The sequence below is a fragment of the Balearica regulorum genome, chromosome 2 (assembly GCF_011004875.1).
Source record: "Balearica regulorum gibbericeps isolate bBalReg1 chromosome 2, bBalReg1.pri, whole genome shotgun sequence".
Taxonomy (NCBI): Eukaryota; Metazoa; Chordata; class Aves; order Gruiformes; family Gruidae; genus Balearica; species Balearica regulorum.
The window spans coordinates 2605035-2628635 of NC_046185.1; the positions used below are offsets into that span (position 1 = coordinate 2605035).

At 48.9% G+C, this 23601-nt stretch overlaps 1 protein-coding gene across 11 annotated transcripts in view; it reads right to left on the reverse strand.

The window, feature by feature from the left end:
• Positions 1-23601, reverse strand: part of ADGRB1 (adhesion G protein-coupled receptor B1) — a 279324-nt gene that overhangs the window by 190128 nt on the left and 65595 nt on the right. For all 11 annotated transcript variants that reach the window (XM_075743190.1, XM_075743189.1, XM_075743187.1 and 8 more), the window contains exon 2: positions 11830-12750. In XM_075743190.1, the coding sequence (XP_075599305.1) occupies positions 11830-12577 (748 nt within the window). In that variant the 5' untranslated portion in view covers positions 12578-12750. The remainder of the gene's footprint in view (positions 1-11829; positions 12751-23601) is intronic.

The following is a 23601-nucleotide window of genomic DNA, read 5'->3' on the forward strand; positions in this document are numbered from 1 at the left end:
ATGGACACGTGTGCGTTTCAGCTTGCGGAGGGACAGGGTAGAGCAGGAGGTGGGGGCAGATTTTGTATTTCTAGTGACAAAGAGTGTGGCTGCATCTCTCAGATCAGGTCAGTGGGACACAGCCGGGTGACAGCATGGACAGATGGACAGGCTGTCAGGTCTAGGCATGCTGCAAGCTCATGGTTGCACTCCTGAAGAGGGATAGAGGCTTGCTGGCTGCTGCCTCCTCCACTCCCTCCTCTCCCCATGTTGATGGATACTCTCAGTCAAGCAAAGGAAACCCAGCTACACTGTTTATATTTTATAACTGCTGCTTCTGGCTCTCCCCCAGCACCTTTTCATTTCTTTTCTTTTCCTAATGAAGTATTAAAACACGCGCACAGTGCCTGCCCTTTCCCAGACATTGCTCACTGAGAGGAGGTATCTTCTGAACCAGAGAGAAAAGATGCAAGACAAATACGCCTCCATAAACCTTTGAAGCCTCCAGTGCTATGTATTGCATTTCTCCCAAGACCTCCTGCTCACCCCTACCCCCACCCAGTCCTGCTCCAGAAAGACCCACTCCTGCTGTGTGATCCAAATGTTTCCCCAGAGTTGTGACCCACACACCAGCTACTTCTGGCATTACATAGTGAGGAAGATGCTGCAGAGCAGCCCTGCGGTTATGGGAAAGGCTAGTGCATGGTAGGCTTGTACTCAAAGGGCTTCCACTCAGAGAGGTGGTCCCCTCCCATAGCTGCACATCATCAAGTGTCCCATCACACCACCTGGCATGAGGTCCCTGCCTCAGGAGGAAAAGCAGCTGATGAGCCTAGACAAGAAGTTGTTGCCTTTTTCTACTTGTCCCAGTTTAGACCTGAAGCATATTCAGCTGGAAGTAAAAGCTGAATGAAACGTGAGTTAAATTGTACTGGAGAAGGTAAAAGGGAGGGATTTCCAAAGGCAGAAGTAAACACACATTTCACATATTCATCCATGTTTGTAACATGAAGAGTCAGGGGCTACTTGTTCTCCTAAAAAGTACATCGGGGCATTGATGTGTGTCTCTGAGAACCCATTGCTGCCCTCTGGAGACACTCAAGCCCCATGGATCAGGGTTGTGTTTGTTACCCAACACATACGGCAAACTCTGTCTCTCCCCTTGCTATGCTCTTGGGATAGCTCTCACTTGGCATACGTTCCTTTGCCTCCAGCACCCAGCACAGGAACATCGTCAAGCCCCAGAGAGAAAGTGCAACCCCAAAGCCAGGCTAACCCAATGGCTATAGCGGGACCACGTCAGAGAGATCCCAGGACACCCACTGAAATACTGGCCCACGTTTCCTTTCCAGGCATCTCCCCAAAGAAAGATTATCACTTTTGTCTGCCTGATTTATATTCCTTCAACCACTGATGTTTGAGGCCAGTCTCAGCCCAATGATGCTCAGTTCATGAAGGTTTCTGGTGAGCATGAGGTCAGCCTAAGTGATCCCACTCACCAAAAGAATAGCTAGTACAGCAGTTATCTGGTTCATTTGACACACCATCAAGGCCAGCAATGCTCCAGATGTGTTACCTCCTGTCTAGAAAATGACTAGGGGACCCAGGAGGGTGCTGGTAGCAGGACAAGCCCAAAGGCATTGGTGGAATATGAGAGTCATGAAGGATTTCTATATAAGCAGTAATGAAAAGAGATGGGATTGTCGCAGTATGGGAATACAGGACTTCACATCGTAGGAAATCAGGCTTCATCCTTTCCGCTATTCACAAAGCCCTGATTTTAAGAGTAGAAGGGACAGCGTGCCACCTTGCCTTCCCTACTGGCAAATTTGGGGCCAATACATCAGGCTCAGGAGTGCAGAAGAAAGAGGATTGTTGTGTTTAAAGACTTGGAAAAGCTTTTAACTACTCTCTTCCTCTGCCTCGCAGCAAGTAAAAGGCACCAAATTATGCCAAGGCGAAACTCCCACTGAAATTGTCATCAGCTCCAATGACAATAGGCTCAAAACATGGCACAGCTGAGCTGCCCGTGGGGCAGAGACACCAGGGCTGGTAACAGGGAAGTGACTCTGCAGAGCAGCACGTTGCATGCAAGAGCTGCTGAGCGAGAAAAGCCATCCCTGCCCTGACAGCTGGTGGCATCCATCGTGACCATCCCTCAAGGTCTGTTGTTCTCCTTGATGGTTCCTCAGCTGCGGTGGGTCCACAGGGGCAGGTGGCTGATCTCCCTGAAGGGGCCTCCTGAGCTCCTCCGTGGCTCAAAACCACAGAAGCATGAAAAGCAATCTCTTTAAATACCTCTCTATAGTTACCTGGGGACTTTCCTGATCCCTGCATCTTTTCTTCTTCAGCAAGTATCCCCCCCCGGCAAGCCAGCCGTCTTTCTGAGCAGCTCCTCTGCTGCTTTCTGTCTGCCTTCCTGTTATAAACATTAGCGATCTCAAGTCACACCACCACTTGTTGACATTGGCTGACCCTAATGCACAGTAGCTAGCTAAATTTCAGGCCAATTAAAGAAAGTACCCCCAGAAGAGGGGTACTTGGAAGAGGAGAGTTTGGGAAGGTTAACAAGGCTGAGCATTTCATTTCTGTGAGGAAGGTGGTCAGCCAAGTTTAAATGCTTCATTGCTGGGTTACGATGAAAACATCATGAACACCTCTAGGCTGAATCACCCCATCAGGGTGATGCTGGCACTGGACCTGACTCTTCACAATTTGATTGCAGCATCTACAGATTGAGTGCCTGGCTACCCATTGAGCACAAACTCACGGGGCTGCTCCCAAGTTAATCACTCCAAACCCAGCAGAGCTCCCTGAAACTTGTACTGTCCAATGCTTAGGAAAAAGTGTACAGCACAGCAGGAAGTTTTGTAATTCAGAACATTAAAATAAAAAAAAAAAAAAAACACAACAAAACCAAACAACCCCAAACCAACAAACTAAACAAAGGAGGAGGTATGAAGAAGGGCAGAAATTAATTGTCATCAGTCAGTTTTATTGATGTTCCTTTGACTGACCCCATGCAAACAGGACAGAAGCCAAATGCTGAAGAAACCCAGCTGTAAATAGCAGCCCTGGCCCATCTGCCTGGGTGCTTTGCTGCTGGGCATGGCCAGTGACATTTTTCAGGCACATGTTCATCCACAACTGGAATTCTGGTGCAGATGTCTCCTTAGTTGAGCTCTGTAGAGATTACTAACCCACTGATTTTAGGGAGCTTAGTCCCAATCCCAAATGAACAGGCACCAAAAGCACAACTGGTACCATCCTCATGGACTGAAACTGTTCATGGAGACTGGACTGTCTCTCCCCCGGCCGCTCCCTACACCAGGACTATTTTGCCTGTGGGTGGATACACATGCACAGCATCCTTGTCTTATAGCCTGGTTGCCCCACAGGGCATTAACTTTAAAGTCAAAAAGCTCTGTGTACAGCAACAGAGCTGCTTCCTTCCCTGTCTGGGCTCTAGGTTGGGCCCTTACAGAGGTCTCTGATGACCAACCTGAACCTGCACTGCAGTTTTCCCCATGGCACATGCCCTGCAATGCCTTTCTTCCACACCTCTACTTCTGACCACAGGACTAGTAGAAATGGGGTTCTGCTCATGGTCTTGGTCACACCAGCAAGTTTAGCTGAAAATGGCTAACAGTGTCAAGTTATGGGAAGGGGACACCAAAACTAGACCTTGATTTCATCCAGCAGGCACATGGTACAGGATATAGGCCTACATATGAAGTGCACACAGATCATTGAATAATGCTTTTCATGTGACTGGGTTTAACCTAGGGGAGCAGGAGGCACAGAGAGACGTCATGAAGTCATTGTACCTCATGTCCTATCCCAGCCTCCAGTAGATCCTGAAGTAGAAACTCTGTGTAGGTCCTCTTCTGCACCAGTTTGAGGGTCTCAAGAAGAGCCTAGGGGCCAATAACCTGCATCTTGGTCCTTCAGTCTTCAGATCCAGGAGCACTGCCAGTGAAACCACATAGAGAAGGTACTCGTGCTTTTAGCTGTTTCTCCTGCTTTTAGTACCATATGCTGGACTTCACTGTCTTCCTCTGGTTTGGGCACCTTCAACACAAAGATACCCAAACCCCTGCCCCCAAAACTAACAAGTGGGGAAGGATCAACTTCCATCCAGAAAAAAAACCCCAAATATCCAGACAGATGGCATCCCCCTCTTCATCCAGGCAAGGTGACAAAGCCAGTGACCTGCACCAGTAGTTTTGTTCCTGCTGTAGGACACGGAGGGATCAGACTCCCTTCTATTTGACGGCAATTTCATCCCTGTGCTTTAGGACCCTACAAAACTTCTTGCACGCACAGATCCACTGCTGTATCATCTCCACACACAAACTGTTACAGCACTTACAGGAATCAACACCAGCCTTTCTCTGTGCCTGTTCCCCATTGCTGGTGGTGTTCATGTGGATCAAACCCCATATATTGCAAGGACAACACAGTCAAACTGCCCCAGAAATAATGGGACAAAGCAGCTGCCCTGCCAGGGCAGCCCAGTTTCTTCAGGAGCCTGGAGTTGCAGTTTTCACCCCTCCAGGTCTTTTCTCTTCCTTGCTGCTTATAAGCACTGGGAATATCCCAAGCCAGTAGCTGTTTGTTTAATGGCATGGACCACTCAAGACCTATTGAGAGCATTCAGCTTAATGAGGTGTGTGGCGATTATTGCTCTATCAAAACTAGAGCCAGGGAACAAAAAGAAATATATTTAAACTCAACAAATCTGCAATTCTGATGATGTGTTAAAGGACGTCCTTTCCTAGCCTGGTTGTGTCACCCAGCTGGAAGGCTGAAATGTAGGATATCAGTATCAGATTGCTGTCTGCAGCAAGTGCGAGAAGTGAGTGTACTACACAGAGAGGCAACACCTGGAGGTGACATTGGCAGAGCCACCCCAGGGACACACAGTTGCTGAATCCTCCTCAGGTTAAAGTGTTACACAGCCACACTAAATGATACCTGCTGAGAATCCAAAACCAGTTTTCTAACCTATTTAGCCCGAGCTTGCTTCAGTAATATCTTGGGGTGATGATGGGCTCCCAGGAGACAGAATCAGCACCCATAGATGTTGCAAGATTTCACTGATTATCAGAATGAGAAGAGGAAAATATGGGAGAAGAGATGAGTTGCAGAGGTGACAATGATGGTCTGGAAGAGGGTGAAATTTACTGCTCTGCCCAGCGTGAAAAGAGACTGCTGTGGCTTAGAGCACCCAAGTCCACTCTCTGAGTACTCATGGATAAGCCTCTGTTCCAAGGCTGTTAGGCAAAGATCAGAGCCCTTTTCCCCTCCTGGATCAGTTGTCCACTAGATCTTCAAGGCAGCTGGACTAAGCCCCATCTCAGCTAAGTCCTAACTTCACCCAAAGTCTATGGAAGCTGCATCTGGATAGAGGAAACCAGCACTAAAAAAGGAAAAATTCCCTTTCAAAGAAAACTGGGAGAAACCCCAGAGCTATATCCACCATGAGAGATAGGATCCACCAGGTCAGAGAGCTCAGCGCCAAGGAAATCCATGGAGGTCAGGCACCTCAAAGGAGCATCAGACACCTGAAAAGCTCCATGGATCCAGTTGTCCTTGAAAAAACCAATGTTTTTCATTTTTCAGCCTGCTTCCTAAATACATCAGAGATTCAGGGTGGGTGGTGAAAAGGGCCAGGAGTGTCTCTGTGCACTCTCCCTTCTGAGACATTAGCATCCTCATTCTCATATTCAGCAGTTACAGTTACAAAACTAGACTGCAGATGTGATGATTTTGAATCTGGTGTCTGTGTTTCCCTGCATCTAAATTTCACCCTGTATTCCCATACAAAACATTTTGGGGCAGCTGCTATTGGTCCTGAATACAAGAGGATGTTAAAAAATGGCAAATTTAAAAAAAAAAAAAAAAGAAAAAAGAAAAAAGAAAAAAGAAAAAAAGTTTAGCTGAAAAGCTGAGCCTTTCACTAGGCTGCCACCCATTAAATTACCCATAAAAGTCCCCTCATAGCAATAATGGGAGTAGTTGCCTGTAAAACTCCCTCAGCAACTGGATGTAAATTCCACCTTTAGTCTCCCTGCTACAACAATAGTGCATTCAGACAGTAATTGCTGATGTTTCTGCATTGTGATCATGTCCACAAGCTGTTGGGTTCACAATGGAACTGATCGAGCTTTTTTTCTCATTTTTCTCTCCCTTCACATCTCCCAAATGGGACATCTCCATACAGATGCATGCACGAGTGAATTTAGTGATGAAACAGAGGCACGGACACAGGAAATGTCTGCTCTGCCACTCTTCTCTCATACTTAATGCTCTCTGGTATCCAGTGATAGGACATGTGGGAATGGTTCAAAGCTGCCCCAGGAGAGGTTTAGACTCGACATTAGGAAGCATTTCTTTACCGAGAGGGTGGTCAAACACTGGAACAGGCTTCCTAGAGAGGTGGGCGATGCCCCAAGCCTGTGAGTGTTTAAGAGGCATTTAGACAATGTCCTTATAACTTTTGGTCAGCCCTGAATTTGTCAGTCAGTTGGACTGGATGATTGTTGTAGGTCCCTTCCAACTGAAATATTCCATTCTGTTCCATTCCATTCTATTCCATCCTATCCTATTCTTTTCTAATTGCAAGGCCTTTAATGAGGAATGCAGTGGGGCAGATCTTCCACAGATCACAGAGATGTGAGGGTTTAAACTGAGTTAGGAACCCCCTTTTCACCATCCAGGAAGGAGTTACCCACACTCGCCTCATCCATAAAACACCCCACTGACTGCATGCAAGAGGGGCAGCCCCATCATCACTCCAGGAGTGATGAAGCCGTATCAACCCTTGCACACAACTGCTGACATTTAGATTTAAGCGGGGCAAATGTCGAGTAAAATCCCCAATGCTTTTAGGGTAATACAGCAAAAATTTTACATGTGAGCAGAAGCCAGCCCTTCCTTGCCCCACGTTTTGCTGGTGATCTCTCACCGCATCCTAGCTCTGCTCTCAAGGATGTACAGACTAGACAGCAGGGGCAAACAGATGGAGAAGTGAGGAGCTGGAAAGCAGCACACCTTCCCCAAGCACTCAGCAAGTGCATGCCAGGAGGAAGTAGAGGCAATGAAAATGCACCCATACAAATCCCTTTGCCATTTGGTTGGCAAATCCCAAACTGAGGCAAATCCAAAGCCAAACACCTTTTTCTGCAAGCTCAGCTCTTGTTTAGGCTTGGGGGACTCTTGCTGCAGGAATAGAGCCTGTGTCATAAGGAGCTGAAGAGGTCAAGGAGAGGTTTGAGATGCTGCCTCTGGACGATTACTCACAGTTCTTTATGAGCCTCTGAGCTTTCATGGTCACTAAAGCTCACCACAAACATAGGAAATGATTTATCAAGTTATTTCTGCCCCAGGGGAGATCCAAGGGGAGGAGTGCTGTGCCACAAAACATGGTTCCTGCAGCAGGGAGGATGGCAGTTGATTCATTTATCTCTATGCCTCTGGACCCTCTTCCACACCAAGGACCCCCTTCAGCAGTCACTCAGCCACAAATCCAGGCAGAAGCTCAGCCCTGCTGAGAAGACATCGTGTTTTGGCCAGCAGAACTGGCCAAGCATGAAGCAAAGCTTCCCAACAACCACCGAGGTTTGGAGGATGTGTCCTGCAGTGAGATGTTTATGGAGTTCAGCCTCCTTAATGTAGCAGAGCTTAAGTGGCAACTTGTTCATGGGTCTGTAAATGCCTCTCCAAACAGTAGAGAATGGATGCAAGATGACTTCTTAATCAAGCAGACAGAGGTAGAAAAACATCTAAAGGCTGGAAGATGAAACACCACTAAGAAACCAGAGGTGAAGTGATGAGCATGTGTGAGGAAGGAGGGTCTGCATTTGTTCAGAGCAGTGGGGACAGCAAACCAATGGAAAACTATCAGGAAAGGCAGGAAAACACCCAGCACTTAAATAGACTAGCAATATCTTGATTAATTTTTTTTTGAGAACTAAGAAGCTCCACTTAAATCTCGGTTTCAAGTTCTTTGCTGAAATTAATTTGTGAAATTCTCTGGCTGAGACATGAAGCCAATCAGATTTGTTCATCATAAAAATAGCTCCAGCCCTGGAGCTATCTACTTTACGAGGGAGCAAACAATGTATTTTAGGGGCACACATTTAAACCTATTTGCAGTCAACATCTTGGATCCCTCCAAGATGGGGATATGAAGAGCAGAAGGACCAGAGCATGCTGGTTATCTCTTTGGGCCATCAAAATGTGACAGCACTGCAATGGCCTTCCAGGAACAGTGGAGACAAGACTAATTAGACATTCATTAAGTGCCTAACTCAGCACAGCACTTAAGCACACATTTAACCTTCTCTCATTACAGTGTCACCTCAGCATCCCTTTTAAAACTCCAGCTCTGATTACAGTGAAGTCAGCTCACGTTTGAGAGGGTCACCAGGATTTTCAGACCATGAAGTCCCAATGCCCCGTGTTTCAGGAAGCTTTCCCATCTTCAGCCCCTTGGTCTCTTACCCCAAACTGGTGTGGCAGCCTATTCCAGGAATGCCAGCTTGCACTCCTGAAAAAAAGATTTCACCTCTAAACATCAGGACCTACAAGTGGTCTCTGCCTTCTTCCCATGTTGCCTGAGCCAGCCAAGGGACATATGATGCTGGCCAAAAATATTTCCCCTGTTGAATTATCTTCTCCTAGAAAAAAATTGCCCTGTTCAAGCCTTCCCAGAGCAGCAGCTTGTGGTAGGTGCAGCAAGGAGGGGAGGTGTGGGGGGTGGGCTGCTGCTGCCAATACATTTCCAAGCATTTCTTGCTGATCACCAGGACAAGCTCCACGTGCAGCAAGACACCGAAATATCTCCTGCCGCCTCCGCACCGTGACAGATTCTTCCCACCCCCCACCACCACCCGTTGTAACCTCTGCAATGTCTGCATGGGACAGAGTGCAAAGAGGGTGTCTCACTAAACCCAGGAAGCAAATTTGGAGTGATCTCTCCTACCTCCAGAAATTGAAGAACAGATGCTACGGACAAAACAGGGTGACCTTGGCAGAGTTACTTTGTGAAATCCCTCGTAAATGACCACAAACATCCCTATGTACCTGAACCAAGTGTAAACTCATTGGCCATGAGTGAAACCAGGCTGTCAGTCAGGTTTTCTGAGTGCACCAGTAGCTCTGGAGCAGCAGGGTCAGTACGTCCACTTCTCCACCATGGCCAGGAGATATGTGGCCTGGGTTGGCAGCAGCAGTTCATCTCCCAGCTCTGCTCTTTGGCCAACAAAGCCAATGTCCAGCCCAACAGATGTATTTCTGGTTTGCTCTTGAGTGACTTCAGAGAACAGGGAGAAGACACCATCTAATCCAGCACACGGACACATACATGCATTCTCCATCCTTCGGTATACCAGTGCCCAGGGATGGGGAGTGAACCTTTTCAATGGGATCTCAACCCACAAACTGTGTGAGCCAAAGCATGGTTGCTTCCAAGGCAGCATCCCATTGTGGCCTCTGTAGATTTGCACCCTTACTTTTGCTTCGGAAATATCCCAGGTATAGAAGACAGACATCAGGGAAAATCAGTCTCCACATTTTGGGGTGATATCTGGGTGTCTGGCAATTCCTTATGTGCCTCAAAAGTCATCAGACTAGATTAGTACAACACACGATGCACCCTTGTTCAAAGACAAAAGTGTCAAAACAGGCCCAGAAACAACAAATGACTCAGGAAACAACAGGGGCGGGGGGGGGGGAAAGCTTGCAGGAAAAAAATAAATGCTACAAATACAATCAGGACAACAATGACAGCAATAATCAGCATCAGCACTCCGAAATTGGGAACCCTATCAAAATATTCCACCCACAAAATGCTGTTAAGGGATCGCTGGTTCTCTGTCCAAATTGGATCTCGCTTCCATCTTCCTGATCAAGCCTTTTCAAAAATCAAAACAGACACAGTGACAGACAGAGCAGCACATGGAGAGGCCGGGCACCCTGCAAGCATCGTTTCTATGTAGATGGCATCCCACCAGTGAAGATGATAATTCTGTATCTTCAATATGGAGCAGATGTGAGCAGCCAGCAAAAAATTATCTACGCTCTCTACAAATATTTGACACCCAAAAAGGATTTTGATTCAGCCACCTTTGAGCCTCTTTCATATTTATTTTCTGGGAACATTCAAGCACTCAAGCTGGACTAGGAGAGATCTTTACAAAAGCCAATATTAAGCTTGAATGCTTCAGGATTTGCTGAAAATCTTATTTCAAATTTCACCTTTGGTTGCAATGAAAAAGGTCACGCTGCTTGAGTTGAATGCATAAATCATCCAATCAGCAAATGCAAGGCATGACACATGACTTAACGAAGCTCACATCACTCCGAGGAGGCAGCCAACACGGTACTCCTCGCAAGCTGTTCACACAGGAGAAAAGGGCATTGCAAAGAAATCTGAAATCTGGAGAGCGAATATTGCTGTGTGCTCATGGCCGGGGAGGGAGGGAGGCACGGCTGAAGAACTAATTTGCAGGATTTATGGCTCGGCTGTGTGCCTTCACGTATTGATTCACAGATCAGTGAGAAACAAAATCTCCCCCAAAATACACTGACGAAAGCACTAATACCTGATCATATCCTAATCTCTCAGCTAACGCCAAACTGCAGTCTGCAAGAAAATCACGCTGCACAGCTTGGACCTGTGCCTGGTAACCTCCTTCCTACTGCAAGCAAATTTAGCCTCCTTTCCCCCCCCGCCTTGAGAAATTCGCCCCTGATAGGGGGTGGCTGCAAAAGCCAGGCAGGAGCCCCAAAGCCCAGACCCAGATGGATGCCAACTTTCTCCCAGTGTTCTCCCAGGGGACATTTCAATCCAGCGCCTGAAGAAGACGAGACCTTGTGTTGGGGGTCTGCACCTCGCTGAGTTGGAGGCTCCCCTCCCCGCTGCCCAGATTCCTATTTAGCATCACACCTCCGCTTTACATAAGCTGCGTGCTGGCAGGTGGGACGGGAGATGAGAATAAACACATCAGAACGGATGTGACACAGGCCCTGAAATAGAGGATTCACTTTCAGACCCCCCGATTCCCTTCCGCTTTGCATGGCACCGTAGCACGAGCGAAGACCATATCGGATCTCTGCAAGGAGCATCTCCCTCCCCAGACCAATGCCTAGATAAGACCTCAAGTGCATCTCACCTTTATTCATAGCCCTTTTTGTCATGCTGCTTCCACCTCCCTAGTCCCTTTCCAGCCCCATACCATACTGAAGATCATCATCAAAACACTGATGAACTATCTGAGGAAGGAGCCCCAGCAAAGGCACCGAGTAACCTCACAGAAGCAGCACGGTGACTTTTCTTTCTGAAAGCCTCCAGAAGGAAAATGAGGCTGAGAACAAAATGAGCGTGCCTTCTGTTGCCATTGCCTCGAACCGGACCTGAGAATTAAGTTTTTCCCATGAATTAAAATGGTTGATAGGGCTGCTGAGTGCAGCCCGCCTTGGGAGGTAGTTTGGATCCTGCCTTTACTAGGACATCTGTAATTACATTGGAAAACTGCTTGCCCTCAGGTTAGACTCTCCCCTCAGCAGCTCTGAGGCTGCAGAAGTAAAACAAGTGAGGCACAAGCCCCAGCAATGGATGAAACAATTCAGGGTATATTTAGGGGAAGATGCTTTGCAATTCCAGTCGCAGGCTCATAAAGAGCCACTGAGGATTGTCAGACCTGCCTATCAATTAGGAAATAAGGTTTTCATACCAGGCATCCGCAGACTCAGACACAGAGGTGATGGGGACAGTGTGAGACCTGGGAGAGGAGAGCCCAACCAGCCCTCCCTCCCAAACACACCCAGCTGCCCTCCACTCACCCAGTAACTCCACTCCGCTGCTGTCCTTGGGGCTGCTCATGCAGTTCTCCAAGTAAATTCCATCTTTATAGCACTCTTCCTTCTTCCTCGTGAGCCCCAGGATCTCGCTGGTCTGATCTAGGACCTCCCCTCCTGAGCAAGAGCACGGGGTCTGCATAATGCCGCATGGGTGGGAGCTGCTGCTGATGGCCAAGCATGCGTCCAGCCACTTGCAGAGCATCTGGCAAGCGGCTTTGCTAGGGTTCCTGTTGCCCACCACGAGGTACTCCACCGAGAAGTCCCTCTCTTGAGCCTTTGTGGGTTTCCACCGCACGGGCCAGCTCTCCACGCCCGGTGGCGCGGTCTGCTTCATCTGGAGGAACTGCTTGTTGGACTGGAGGAAGGCGTAGCGAGTGGACCCGTCGCAGAGCTTCAACACATCGTCAAAACTCTCCATGCCCAGGTAGGTGCGGGTGGACTCCAGGAAGGAGTCGAACTGGTAGGTGCGGATGTGCTGGTGGTCACATATGCCGGTAGGTTTTAGGATCTTCATGTATAAAGTGTACCTCCGAGGGTCGGGGTTCTGGATAATCCAAGAGCAGAGAGAGGAGTTCAACGGGAAGACGGCAAAGGAGGAGAAATACCCAAAGAATTTCCCCTGGACCAAAGTGGTGCAGGGAGTTTGTGCCAGGTCCAGAGCGACCACGGTCCACACAAAGTAGAGTGGCGATACCAAAAGCAGGTTCAGGGCAGATCCAATGCTCCTCATCCTAGGTCTCTGGTCCTCTGGAACTCAAAGTAAATGTCAAGCAGGCGCCAGATCCTGGACATAACAGGGACCAGCTTAGAGGAAAAGTGAGAGTTTAAGAGGCTCTGGATCCGAAATCAAGCCAATCCTCCCATGTCTGGATTTGAGCTCCCTCCTGTGGCCATAAACAACACCTGGAAAAAAAGGGAAGGGAAGGAGGAGGGGAGAGAAACAGAAGAGATTTGGAATTTGGGTTTTTTTTGGTGTTTGTTTTGTTTTTCTTCTTTTATTAACCCTTTGCAAGGCTGAGAATCCACACAGCATCCCCAGTCCCAGCACATCCCATTGTGGGAAGGTGCAGCCCCATATCACCATCCCCATGCTAGGTTTGGGAGTGTCTCCATCCCCGGGATATCCTAACCCCCAGGAGGGGCCCAGCTGTGACTCACAGTGGGGGACAACACAGCTGTGACCCCGCTTTCCCAGTGCCCTCTGCCCATGCAATGCTCCTCTGCTGAGCTGAGCAGAGCCTTCGCAGCGATTTCCAACCATCTCCCCAAAGCAAACACCATCGATCTCTGGTTTAGGGGGTTTCCACCCCTCTCCATCCCAATGGAGCCAGGATGCTGGTTCAATGCAGACTTCAGGGGAGGGTGGGTTGGAGGTTAGCATGGGCAGCTGGGCTCTGCCTCTCGCTGTTCCCCCTGCCTGCCCTTTTTTGGGAGCTTCTTTCTGTCTGTTTTTCTTTCTCCTCCCTCCTCTTCCACCAAACCAGTGCAGGGGAAGGGAGTTGCTGTTCAGCACCCAACCCTGGTCTAACCCTGAGCCCAGACAGGAGGGCAGGGCTAGAAGGAGCTGTGTACTAGGTACAGGAGGAAAAAAAAGGGGAGTGGAGACAGATTTAAAGTCTCCCCACATCACGCAGCCACTCTGCCTTGCACTCCTGTGTGCAGGACACCCCAAAGCCTGTGATACTGCCACCAGGCACAGAGCATCTCCAGAAAGTGAGAGTCCTCCCTGCCACCCCCAGGACCTCCTTCAGCCCCCCAAACTCCTTTAGCAAAAGCAATTCTTGCATTGCCCTAGGACACCTGTTCCCTGAAACCCTTTGTAGCCCAGATCACCTCTTCAGCCCAACTGCCCTGACCCCTGTGCCCCCCTCCATGCCAAAGAGGCTCCTGCACCCTCTGTACTCTTGTAAGTCTCCCTCTTTCTTACCCCATGAAGAAGGCCTCCCTGTGCTCCCTTCCCCCCTTCTCCCCTGTTTCCAGGGGAGGAGAAAGAGGGGGAAGCACTGTTAGTAGTAGGACTCCATTTATTTTCTACCCCTTCTCCGTGCAGTGTGCACCCCCCATGTTTGGGGAGAGGACTTATTAACAAATGCAGGGGTTGACAGGCAGGAGGGTCAGACCCTGAGTGTGGGGCAGAGCTTCTCCCACTGTTGGGCATACAGCCACGGCTCAATTCCTTCTCACTCTTTCAGCCATCTTTCCTGCCCTCTTGTCTCACTCCAGGTAGAGAAAAATCAGGATTTTCCCCTTGCGTGAGGCTTGCCCTGTTCATGCAGCGCTTGCTATCTCCAAAACTGGGCTGCTGCTCAATTTCAACAGGACAGATCGGACTCCTGGGAGGGAGGTTTCCCCTACCAATTCAGACTACTGTCCTGATTTCAGGAGCTTCCATGGTCCACAGGTTAGTGAAAAGCAAGTGAATAGAGCACCACATTGAAACCTGAGGGCAAGCAGCCCAGCTCTGGAGATGCTAACATTGTCCTGCACTGCAACCCCAAAATAATTCAGAACACCTGGGATGTGTTTCTCCGTAATCAGGGACCAGACTGGCACCTGGACTTTCACCAGGATGAAAACCTATGGAAAGGAGCACATGCTGTAAAGGAGGAGGGAAAACATCTTCTCCATTGTAGCCATTGACCCTCCTCACAGCCCCATGGTGCCCACACCGCTCCCCTCTAGTCCTGACATCTCCCACCCTGCTGCCAGGCTCTGCCTTCCCAGACTGCAAACAGAGGAAACTTTCACAGCAGCCAAACAAATTCCCAGGAAATCTACAATTCAGGCAGCTAAACCCAGTCCCAGGAGAGGCTGAAAAGAAAGAGATGAAGCCCATAGACCATCCTGTGCATCTGGGAGGAAATGAGAAGCCAAATGCATCTCCACATTTACCCTTTGGTTTTTCGCCACTTTCTATTTCAAGGTTTTGTCTCTACATCACCCCTCTTCTGCAAAAGCCTTTTTTTTTTTTTTTTTTCTTCTTTTTCCTGGGGAGGAAAGAGTTAGGTAGCTCAAAAGTCAGATCTGCAATTTGCAAACTGTGCTTCAAATCCAAGCTTCAAACCACTGCAGCCTCTGCCAGCAGATTCCTGAGTGTGTGTTAGACCTGACACTAATCAGCATGGAGTCCAAATGCATTTTTCACTTAAATTTTTTAGAAGTCAGGTCCCCACTCTTGACAGCGGTTTGCAGCCTGCAAAGCTCCGCAGTGCAAATCTCCCTGTGCCAGACTCCTGCCTGCCTCGGGGGCCGGATTTCAGGAAGGCAGCCTGCTTAGCGGATGCAAAGCAGCTCTTGCTTGCAATGAAAACCACAGGCATCAACCAAACATCCCATAGATTTCCAGAGAGTTCATTCTGATTAGCAGGAGGGGTTGCCTGTAAATGACTGTCAGTGCCTTAAATATCAGCTTTGGTAAGTGAAAGGTGCTTGCTTAGTTGAGAGTCTGAAAGGGACCGCTGGTTCGCTTCTCCCCTCACTGTAGGGCAGTGCCTGAGCAGCTTGTACTGTTTGCAAGTGGACACAGCCCTTGCAAAGCCAAAGTCTATCTGACCTTCACACCAATGAGCCAGCTAGGGATCATCTTAACCTCTGGTCCAGTCCGTGAAGAAACCTGCCTCTCCCGGTTGGAAGCAGGAGCCAGCGGTGCCTCCATAGCAACGAGATGATTAGGAGACAGGGCTTGTGCCGAGATCTGGTCCCTAACGGTGACTTCAATGCGTGGGATTCAGCCTAAGCATCCTGCCCTCCTCAAATCTAATTTTTCTCATGCTGGCCACAACCCCGCTATTGAATGAGGCTGCAACGAGCACAAAATGCATCCCCCCTCACTGCCCCTCTCTGGGAAAAGCACCGTAAAAGCCAACAAACTTTAACTAAACAGACCCGTTAATGGGACGCTGTGTTACGGTTGTTAGGTCTCAGAATTGATTTCCCCTGAATGCAGTCCCATCTGGAAGGTTTCACCATAAGGAACATAAACATATTTTTTCTCCTTCAACTAATCCTTGCCGAAGTGGGAATCTTTACTTAGAGCAGAAGAAGTGAATAGACAAAAGCCCCTCCTCGCCTGGATCTTTGGCTCAACATGTTTTGGATCTGGCAGGGAGGGAAGATGCAATGGGCAGTTGACTGGCTGCTGCATTTCAGCAGAGACATCTATCTTCTACACTTCAATCCAGAAAAATCCCAAGGGGAACATATACCAGAGGTTGCAGCCTGCACCTGGGGACGTAATATTAAATGCATGAAAAGAAAAATTATTCCAGTGTTGGAGATCACATTCTTATGGCATACAGGCTAATTTGCCCATATTCCCATGGTAGTTGCCACAGCTACTGTGTAGGAAGCCTGGCTATCTCTGTTATGCTGCATGCTGGGAGATGATACCCATGCCTGGTCCCATCCCTTGGCTCCAACTTGGGGAACATGCCACCCCTCTGGCCCTTTCCTTCCACTCCTGTGCCTGGGAGATGGGTCTAGTAGAGAAGCCTTTGCTGCAGTAAAGCTTGGGGACAGCAGATGACAGGTACCTCAGGCTGTTCATTGACTGTATTTCTCAAGGATAAACTGAAGGGTAAAACCACTGTCTTCTTTGTGTGTGTGTCCCTAGCAGAAGGCAGGTGTTCATCCCAAGCAACCCACAGAAAGAGGCTGACAAATTTGGTCTGAATGGCCCTTGGTTTCCTTGTGCATATGTTAGAGATGATGAAGCAGAGAGTTATGAAGACATATGAACCACTGTCATGGCCCCTGCACCCCCCCACCACTGCCCAGAGCCCTGGTAATTTTTTTCTACCTCCTTGCTGACTATTTGCCGTCCCAACCCAGCACCCACAGGGTGGGTTCAGAAACACAGCCCGAGACAGACCTCTACAGCCTAAAAAAACCCAGGGAAGGACTGAAACGCAAGTTACACCTGGAACCTCGGCTGCCCAAGGGGTTTAGGAACCCATTTTGCACTTGTCCCAGTGAATTTTGGAGCCTGAAAAGCCATGGCAAGCTGTTTAGTGGTGCATCCTATCTTCCTGCAGTAATGGTAAACCAAGATGATCTCAGTCTGAGGCTGGAGTTTTCCCTCGTGTCCTTGCTTGCTTTCTGTGCACATCCATGTGCCCCAAGCACACCCTACACCCATCCCAGGGATACCGACTGCATTCCCTGCTGCAGGCAGCCTGGGATGTATGTGAGCAGGGAGGGATCAGGGCTTCCCCTGACTCTGCCTATAAAATGCACAAAATGCCTTCACCCTCTGCCTGAATATCCCCAAATGACAATTCACCTTGTCCCTCAAAGACCTTCCCGATGGACATCTCTGTATTGCTGTGTCCGACTTTGTGGCCGTGCCCCAGAATGGGGATTTCAGCTCTGCACGAGCAGGAGGAGCCCATGAAGTGCGGGCAGCGCTGCAATATGTGCCCTGCTTTGCAGGGTCTGTGCATTGCACAGAATCCTCCCACGCGAGAAGGGCAACCTCCCCGCTTGTGCATCCACCACCTTCCTCGGTCGTGCCGGTGACACAGGAGTTTCGGTGCAGCAGCCTGGATCTGGCCAATGGAGGGCACTCTTAGACATACACACAAACACACACACACACACACACACTCTACAGAAAAAAGGGGAAAAAATTCAAAAATGACTGCAGAGAGGGCATCCTTCCCCACTGCTAGGACCTCTCTGAATACCCTCACCCTGATCTGCTCCCACCAGCTCAGCCATGCCCCAACTCCCCTCTCTCTGCCCACCGGCTCAGATGTGCTGTCATCCAAGATTTACCTCCCTCTGCCTTTCTTTCTCCTGACCTTGGTACACGGCTGACATCCCAGCAGGGTTAAAACTGGTGTCATCAAGCTAATCCTCCTTTCCCGGGGCTTCCCATTTCCCTGTAAGAAGTCCCCAGATATGAAGCAAAATATCCCTTCTGCCAGAGGCAGAAAAACGCCTGGCCCCGAGAAGCTCAGTCCCTTGCCACTGTGAGAAAACACGGGAAATAAGTATGCTCTGTCCTTATTTACAAGAAACTGCTAGCAGAGAAAAACAACAACAAAAAAAAAAGCTGCAACCACTTGGAAATTTTCTTTTTGCTACCGAGTGAGCAAAGCACGGTGGAAGTGCCTGGGGAAACACGGTGGCATCTGTCACCCGACAGCACACGGAGGAGTCAAGAAGGGCTCAGCCCTGGCTGTCGTTTGGCTGCAGTGGCTCTGCTGGGCTGCAAGGAGAGGAGTTAGCCCTGGATGGCACCTAGAGAGGGATGGAGCTTGGACAGGTCCTGGTGCAGTGCCTCTTCTGTAAAATCAGGTTTTTGCTTCGTATTGTTTTTAATGATTCATTTTCCTTCTCCTCTGTTTTCTGAGTATTTACTTGACTCTGGCCCTTCCCAGCAACAGTTTATCTAGAGAGATTCATGCGTATTTTCTGGCAAAGCAGAATCTGGTGAAAACTAGGACCTGAAAGAGCAAAAAGATGACTTGGTGGGTATTGCAGGACTGGGAAATCCTTTAGGTCTCACCCTGACTTAAGCGCACATCCGCTCTCTGGAGAGGCATTTCAGACATGGACTCCATCCTGGAAAGGCTGCTAAACCAGCTCCAGCTGGAGCTCCCCAGGTCAGGATCAGACCTGGTCAGATCTACCTTTGGACCAAATGTTGAGAGCTGAACTCAGACAAAGTCCCTTTGGGAAGCAAAGGAAAGCAGACAAGGGTCAGATAGGCAAGAGTCCAGCCCTGCTCCCCCTCCTGCTGTTTTCACTTGACAAAAACATATTTCTGCATGGACTCCTCATGACCCGGCACATTTGCTCCACTGCTGTAGAGACTGATGTACTGCCCACAACCTCTATCCATTTCAGTCTCCTGAGTGCAGAGAAACCCCGATTCTCACCTGCCTGCTGTGTTAATAAATTGTATTTATACACACTAGCATCCTTCATCCCAAATTTCTCTTAGCTCCAGCCTGGAAAGGCATCCGCTTTGGGGATGAACTCCAGCAGATGTGTAACAGCCTGCAGGAAAAGCATGAATAGGATGTGAAATATTTGATTATATGATGGGGATTGGCTTGTGGGGACAGAATCTCAGTCCCTTTTCGACTTTCAAAGGTGGGAAGAGGTGATTTGGGGAAAGGGAAGTCTGAGAGGTAATATGTAGAAATGGATAATACTGGGGTGCCCCAGGAGGCTTTTGAACACATTGAGGAAACTCCAAAGTCCCTGAACCTCAGTTGAACCATCCCATCTCTGATCATCTTCACCCTTGGCCAGATGGGAAGACACTACCTTGCAGAGCCAGAGGCCAAACTTTAATCCTGGCTCCAGGATTAGTGCATGCTCCCAATTAAGTATCTCTGACAATCCGTGCCTCAATTTTCCCACCTGAAAAGACAGATGTAAGAAGCATCCTCTGCTTTTCTCTAGTGCTCTGTGATCTGAAAAGCCCCAGAAAAGTGCTGAAGGTGGTGATTCATTTCCAACACACTAGGATTTCATCCCGAGATGAGATTAAAAACCTTAAAGACTAAGTTGTCCGCTCCAGATCATGTTAATTGAAGATGGGTCCATAGCTAAAACTCTCAGGCAGGGATGTAGGCAGGTCAAGCTTAGTTTCTGGTTCTGCATATTGTTTTTCAGAGAGTAGGATCAGGAGAAGCTGAAAAGAAAGACTGGGCCCTAGAATCTAGGACCCAGTAAAACCTCTGTAGAGAAAAGCCCAGAAGACAAGGTGGGCCAGATGTGCTCCATCTAGTCCCAGATGTGGCTACCAGAGGAAAATGAGCCCAGGGCTCTGCAGCACCTTCTGTTGGGTCCAACCTCAGAGAGATGCTGTAAATGTACTTGGTGTCTTTTAAACATCGCCTTGGCCTGAGCTACAGCTGTGTTTGTCCTCAACTTCCCTCTAGAGGAGTACAATGTTGCTGGCATGGCCTGCTGGGACAACCACCAGGACTGGGAATTTCTCAAGAACTGCATGACATAGGAATGGGTTAGATGCCATTGCATAGCAAAGTCAAGAAGACTACAGGGTTCTTGGCAGAAGGCAGCTGATGGAGGTTGCAGTAACGTTACTTCTTTCTCTGCCTCAGTTTCCCATTAGCAAAGCAGATTAAACCCCAGTTAGCAGTAGTAAGGTACCGCCTTCTGTAGGTTTAGGCTGGTCATTGCTCCACACTGTTCCCAGGAATTTCTTCAGCCCTCGGGGAATACACAACTCTTCTGATGCCAGTGAGATCAACCTTTCCTCTGTGCCCACATCACCCATATCCTCTGCCCTAGCTCCCGTCCATCCCCATCAGTGGTAACACCTGAGGAGCAATGCGGATTGCCAGAAAAACCCTGAATTCTACACTAACAAATCCTAGAAAACTCCCACTTCCCCTGTTGACTTATTTCTGCCCATTAGTGCTCCACAGCCAAGCCTTTGGGGCCTTTTCCCCTACGTTCCCACCCTGCTCCTGGGTGTGAGGGTTATACGAGAGGGCCTCTGAGGGCAAGGTCATCCTCACGAGTGGCAGAAATCAAGCAGGGGACAGACCACTTCTATTGCTGCTCATTTGTGCTGGGAACTGGGATGAGATTGATTGAAAACTCAGCTGGAGGTTAAAAGCACTGGCATTAGCGGGGGAGCTAAGTGGGAGCCCCCGGGGAGAGGGGATGTTTGGGGGGGGCGGGTCTGAGTGAGCATGGTGAGGCTCAGACTTGCATGGGCGCATGGGTAGGTAGAGTGATGGTTGGCAAACCCAAACCTGGGGTTTGCAATTCATTGGGTTGCACATGCACAAGCCATAACTCATACATGTCCATCCCACATAAATCGTATGCACCAGGGCTCGTTTTCTGGTCCCCGAGGCCCAAAAGCCTTGACATAGCTCATGTCCATGTGGCTAAATTGCCAATCGTCCAAAGCAGAACAGCATTGCCACAGTGCCTAATGCTCTCTCCTGAGCTGTGCCCAGGCATGGTCTGGGGTGGTGCTTGTTGGCTGAGGCCAAAACCTTGCCAGGAAGTGTCCTGAGATGTGTAGGCAGTGATGGGGCAGTGTTTCAGGCCATATCCTGGCCTTCTGAAGTTACTGATGCAGAGATGGCTACTGAGGATAAAGGAAAAGCTGGTGCCTTGGTTAAGGCACCTGGAGCTCAGCTCCAGCCCCCCTGAGACTGAATACCAACTGGATTCGGCCCTGTGGCAGCCTGGAGCTTAGCTGGCCAAGGTAAGGAGGAAAAGGGGATGAACACCCAAGTAGCTGGTTTTTTGCAACCAGCTCAAGACTAGAATCTGCACTAGCTCAAGTCCTAGTGTTTCTCCCAGCACCAGGAAAGTAGATTTCTACTTTGCTGTCCTCCAGCTCCTTACATGGCTGGGTATGATCAGCAACAGGGGATGACTACAACCAGAAGCCTTTGACCAGCCCTGGATGTACGGAAGTTTCAGTGTGTGCTCTTTTTCTGACTATGTCCATGGCTTTGTGTTCTCTCTCAATGGCTGTGCCTCAGTTTCCCCATCTGATAAACAATGTTGACACTACCCCAACGACGGGTATAGATTTCCTAGGTAGCAGCTGGGAAAAGAAGGAAAGACTACATCAGAGTCCAAATTTACAGCAACCCTGTGCACTGTGCTGTTTTTGAATGCTGCAGTCTCAGCACAGTTAAAACTGGATTGGGAATGTTTCCTCTTCTGACACCAGGAATTTAGCTCATAATTTTAGGCATTCAGTTCCCAATGCCCAGTGAGGATATCTTTAAACTGCACACAGAAAGACTGTACGATGGTATTGCTCAGATTTGCAATTTCCCTGTATCTCTCAGCAGGAGGAAGATGGAGATTCAGGGTGTGGCTACAAAAGACACCTGAAATATAGGTCCTTTCAGTAAAACCAGAACCGTGACCATCCCTTGCCTTACTTTCACTCTCTGTAGAGTGAGCAACACAAGAGAACTTGAAGTACAGGACTGTGATAGCAGTTTCCAGCTGCTGCTAGACAATTTGAAATGAAAAGCTTTGAAGTCTGCTGATACCACACCAACATGGGCAAACAGGAACTTCCCAGAGGCATGGAGAGGGTTGAAATATCTGAGCTTGAGCAGAGTGTGGGACCTTTCTACCAAGTTGAGCACAGACCCTCCACAGGAAGTGGAGAGAATCAGGAATGTACCCAATCCACTTTAAAGCCCCAAGTTTCAGTGGTTTTGGATCCAGCCATGACCTTGAAGCAGAAGTCTGCAACCTGAACTTACAAAACAAAAGAATGATAAATATGTGCATTTCTAGAGCACCTTCTCTCCAAGGTCCTCGAGGGACATGGGGAGCAGCAGTGAATTAAGCCTCATGACGCAGAAAGCCATCCTTACTGACCCCAAAGGCTGAATGCAAACAAAAGGAAGTACTTTTTCACACAGCTCGTAATTCAATTGGGGACCTCATTGCCACAGGATGCTGTGGAGGCTAAAGGTATAAAAGAGTGCCAAAATGGATTAGAGAATTTGTGGAGGACAAGTCCATCAGCTGCTATTAAACACAATGATCTGGATGCAACTGCCAGTCTCAGAAGTGTCTACTCTTCTTTGCAGGGGATAAGAAGGTACAGCTGGGGGAAAAGTTTTTCCTTCAGTCTTTCATTGTGTATCCAGATGGACTCAGATGGAACTGGGTTCGGGCAATCCCCAATATTGATGCAGACTGGGGTTGAATGGATTCAGAGGAGCCTGCAGAGAAGGACTTGGGGATACTGGTAGATAAAAATTGGACATGAGACAGCAACGTATACTTGCAGCCCAGAAAGCCAATTGTCTCCAGGCATGGCCAGCCAGCAGGTTGAGGGAGGGAATTCTCCCCCTCCACTGCACTCTGGTGAGACTCCACTGGGAGTACTGCATCCAGCTCTAGGGTCCCCAGCACAAGAAGGACATGGAGCTGTTAGAGTGGGTCCAGAGGAGGCCATGACGATGATGAGAGAGCTGGAGCACCTCTCCTGTGAGGACAGGCTGAGAGAGTTGGGGCTGTTCAGCTTGGAGAAGAGAAGGCTCCGGGAGTCCATACTGCTAAACAAACCACGGCCAGAGCCTGAAACTAAATGGAGTGTCACAAGTCACATCCACGTCGCTAAACTCCCCTACCAAAATGGGATGGCCTGATCCATGTCCTACTGTTCAATCTGCTATATCCTGCATGGTGCCATTGCACTGCTTGGAAGAGCAGTCTTTGGGATGCTCATTTGCCCCGACCAAAACCTTTCTGGAGTGTCATGCCCATACCCAGGCTGTGCCATGCCTGAGCTAACCATGCTGGACAGCAAAGTGTGCCTGCCTGCTCTGCTCCCTGGAGACCTCCCCTTTTCCTTGCAGACTCCTCAGGGCAGAGACTGCCTTCTAGGGTCTCCTATAACAAATCCTAAGACGTTCAAATGTAGATAGGCTGGCAGAGGGATGCAATCATAGCACAGGCGTTAACGAGCTGGATTATTCCTTGCATCTCATCTATCAACCTCATGACAAGCAGTTCAGGATTTGCATAAATGAGACAGATGTACGCTTTTCCCCTTTTCAATCTTCTCCCTAGGAACCCCTGATCCATGTAACATGGGAGGAAAGATGGCTTACTGGTGAGGGGCAAGTCTGGGTGTTATTGGGAAGCAAAGGACTCCTCTCTTCTCACTTTCTTGGGCTTTGTTTAATCACAGGAGATGATGGAGGACATTATGGAGTGATTTGTAGCATTGAGAATGTGCCGGTTTGGAGTTGGGGCTAGTTAGCTGTCTGT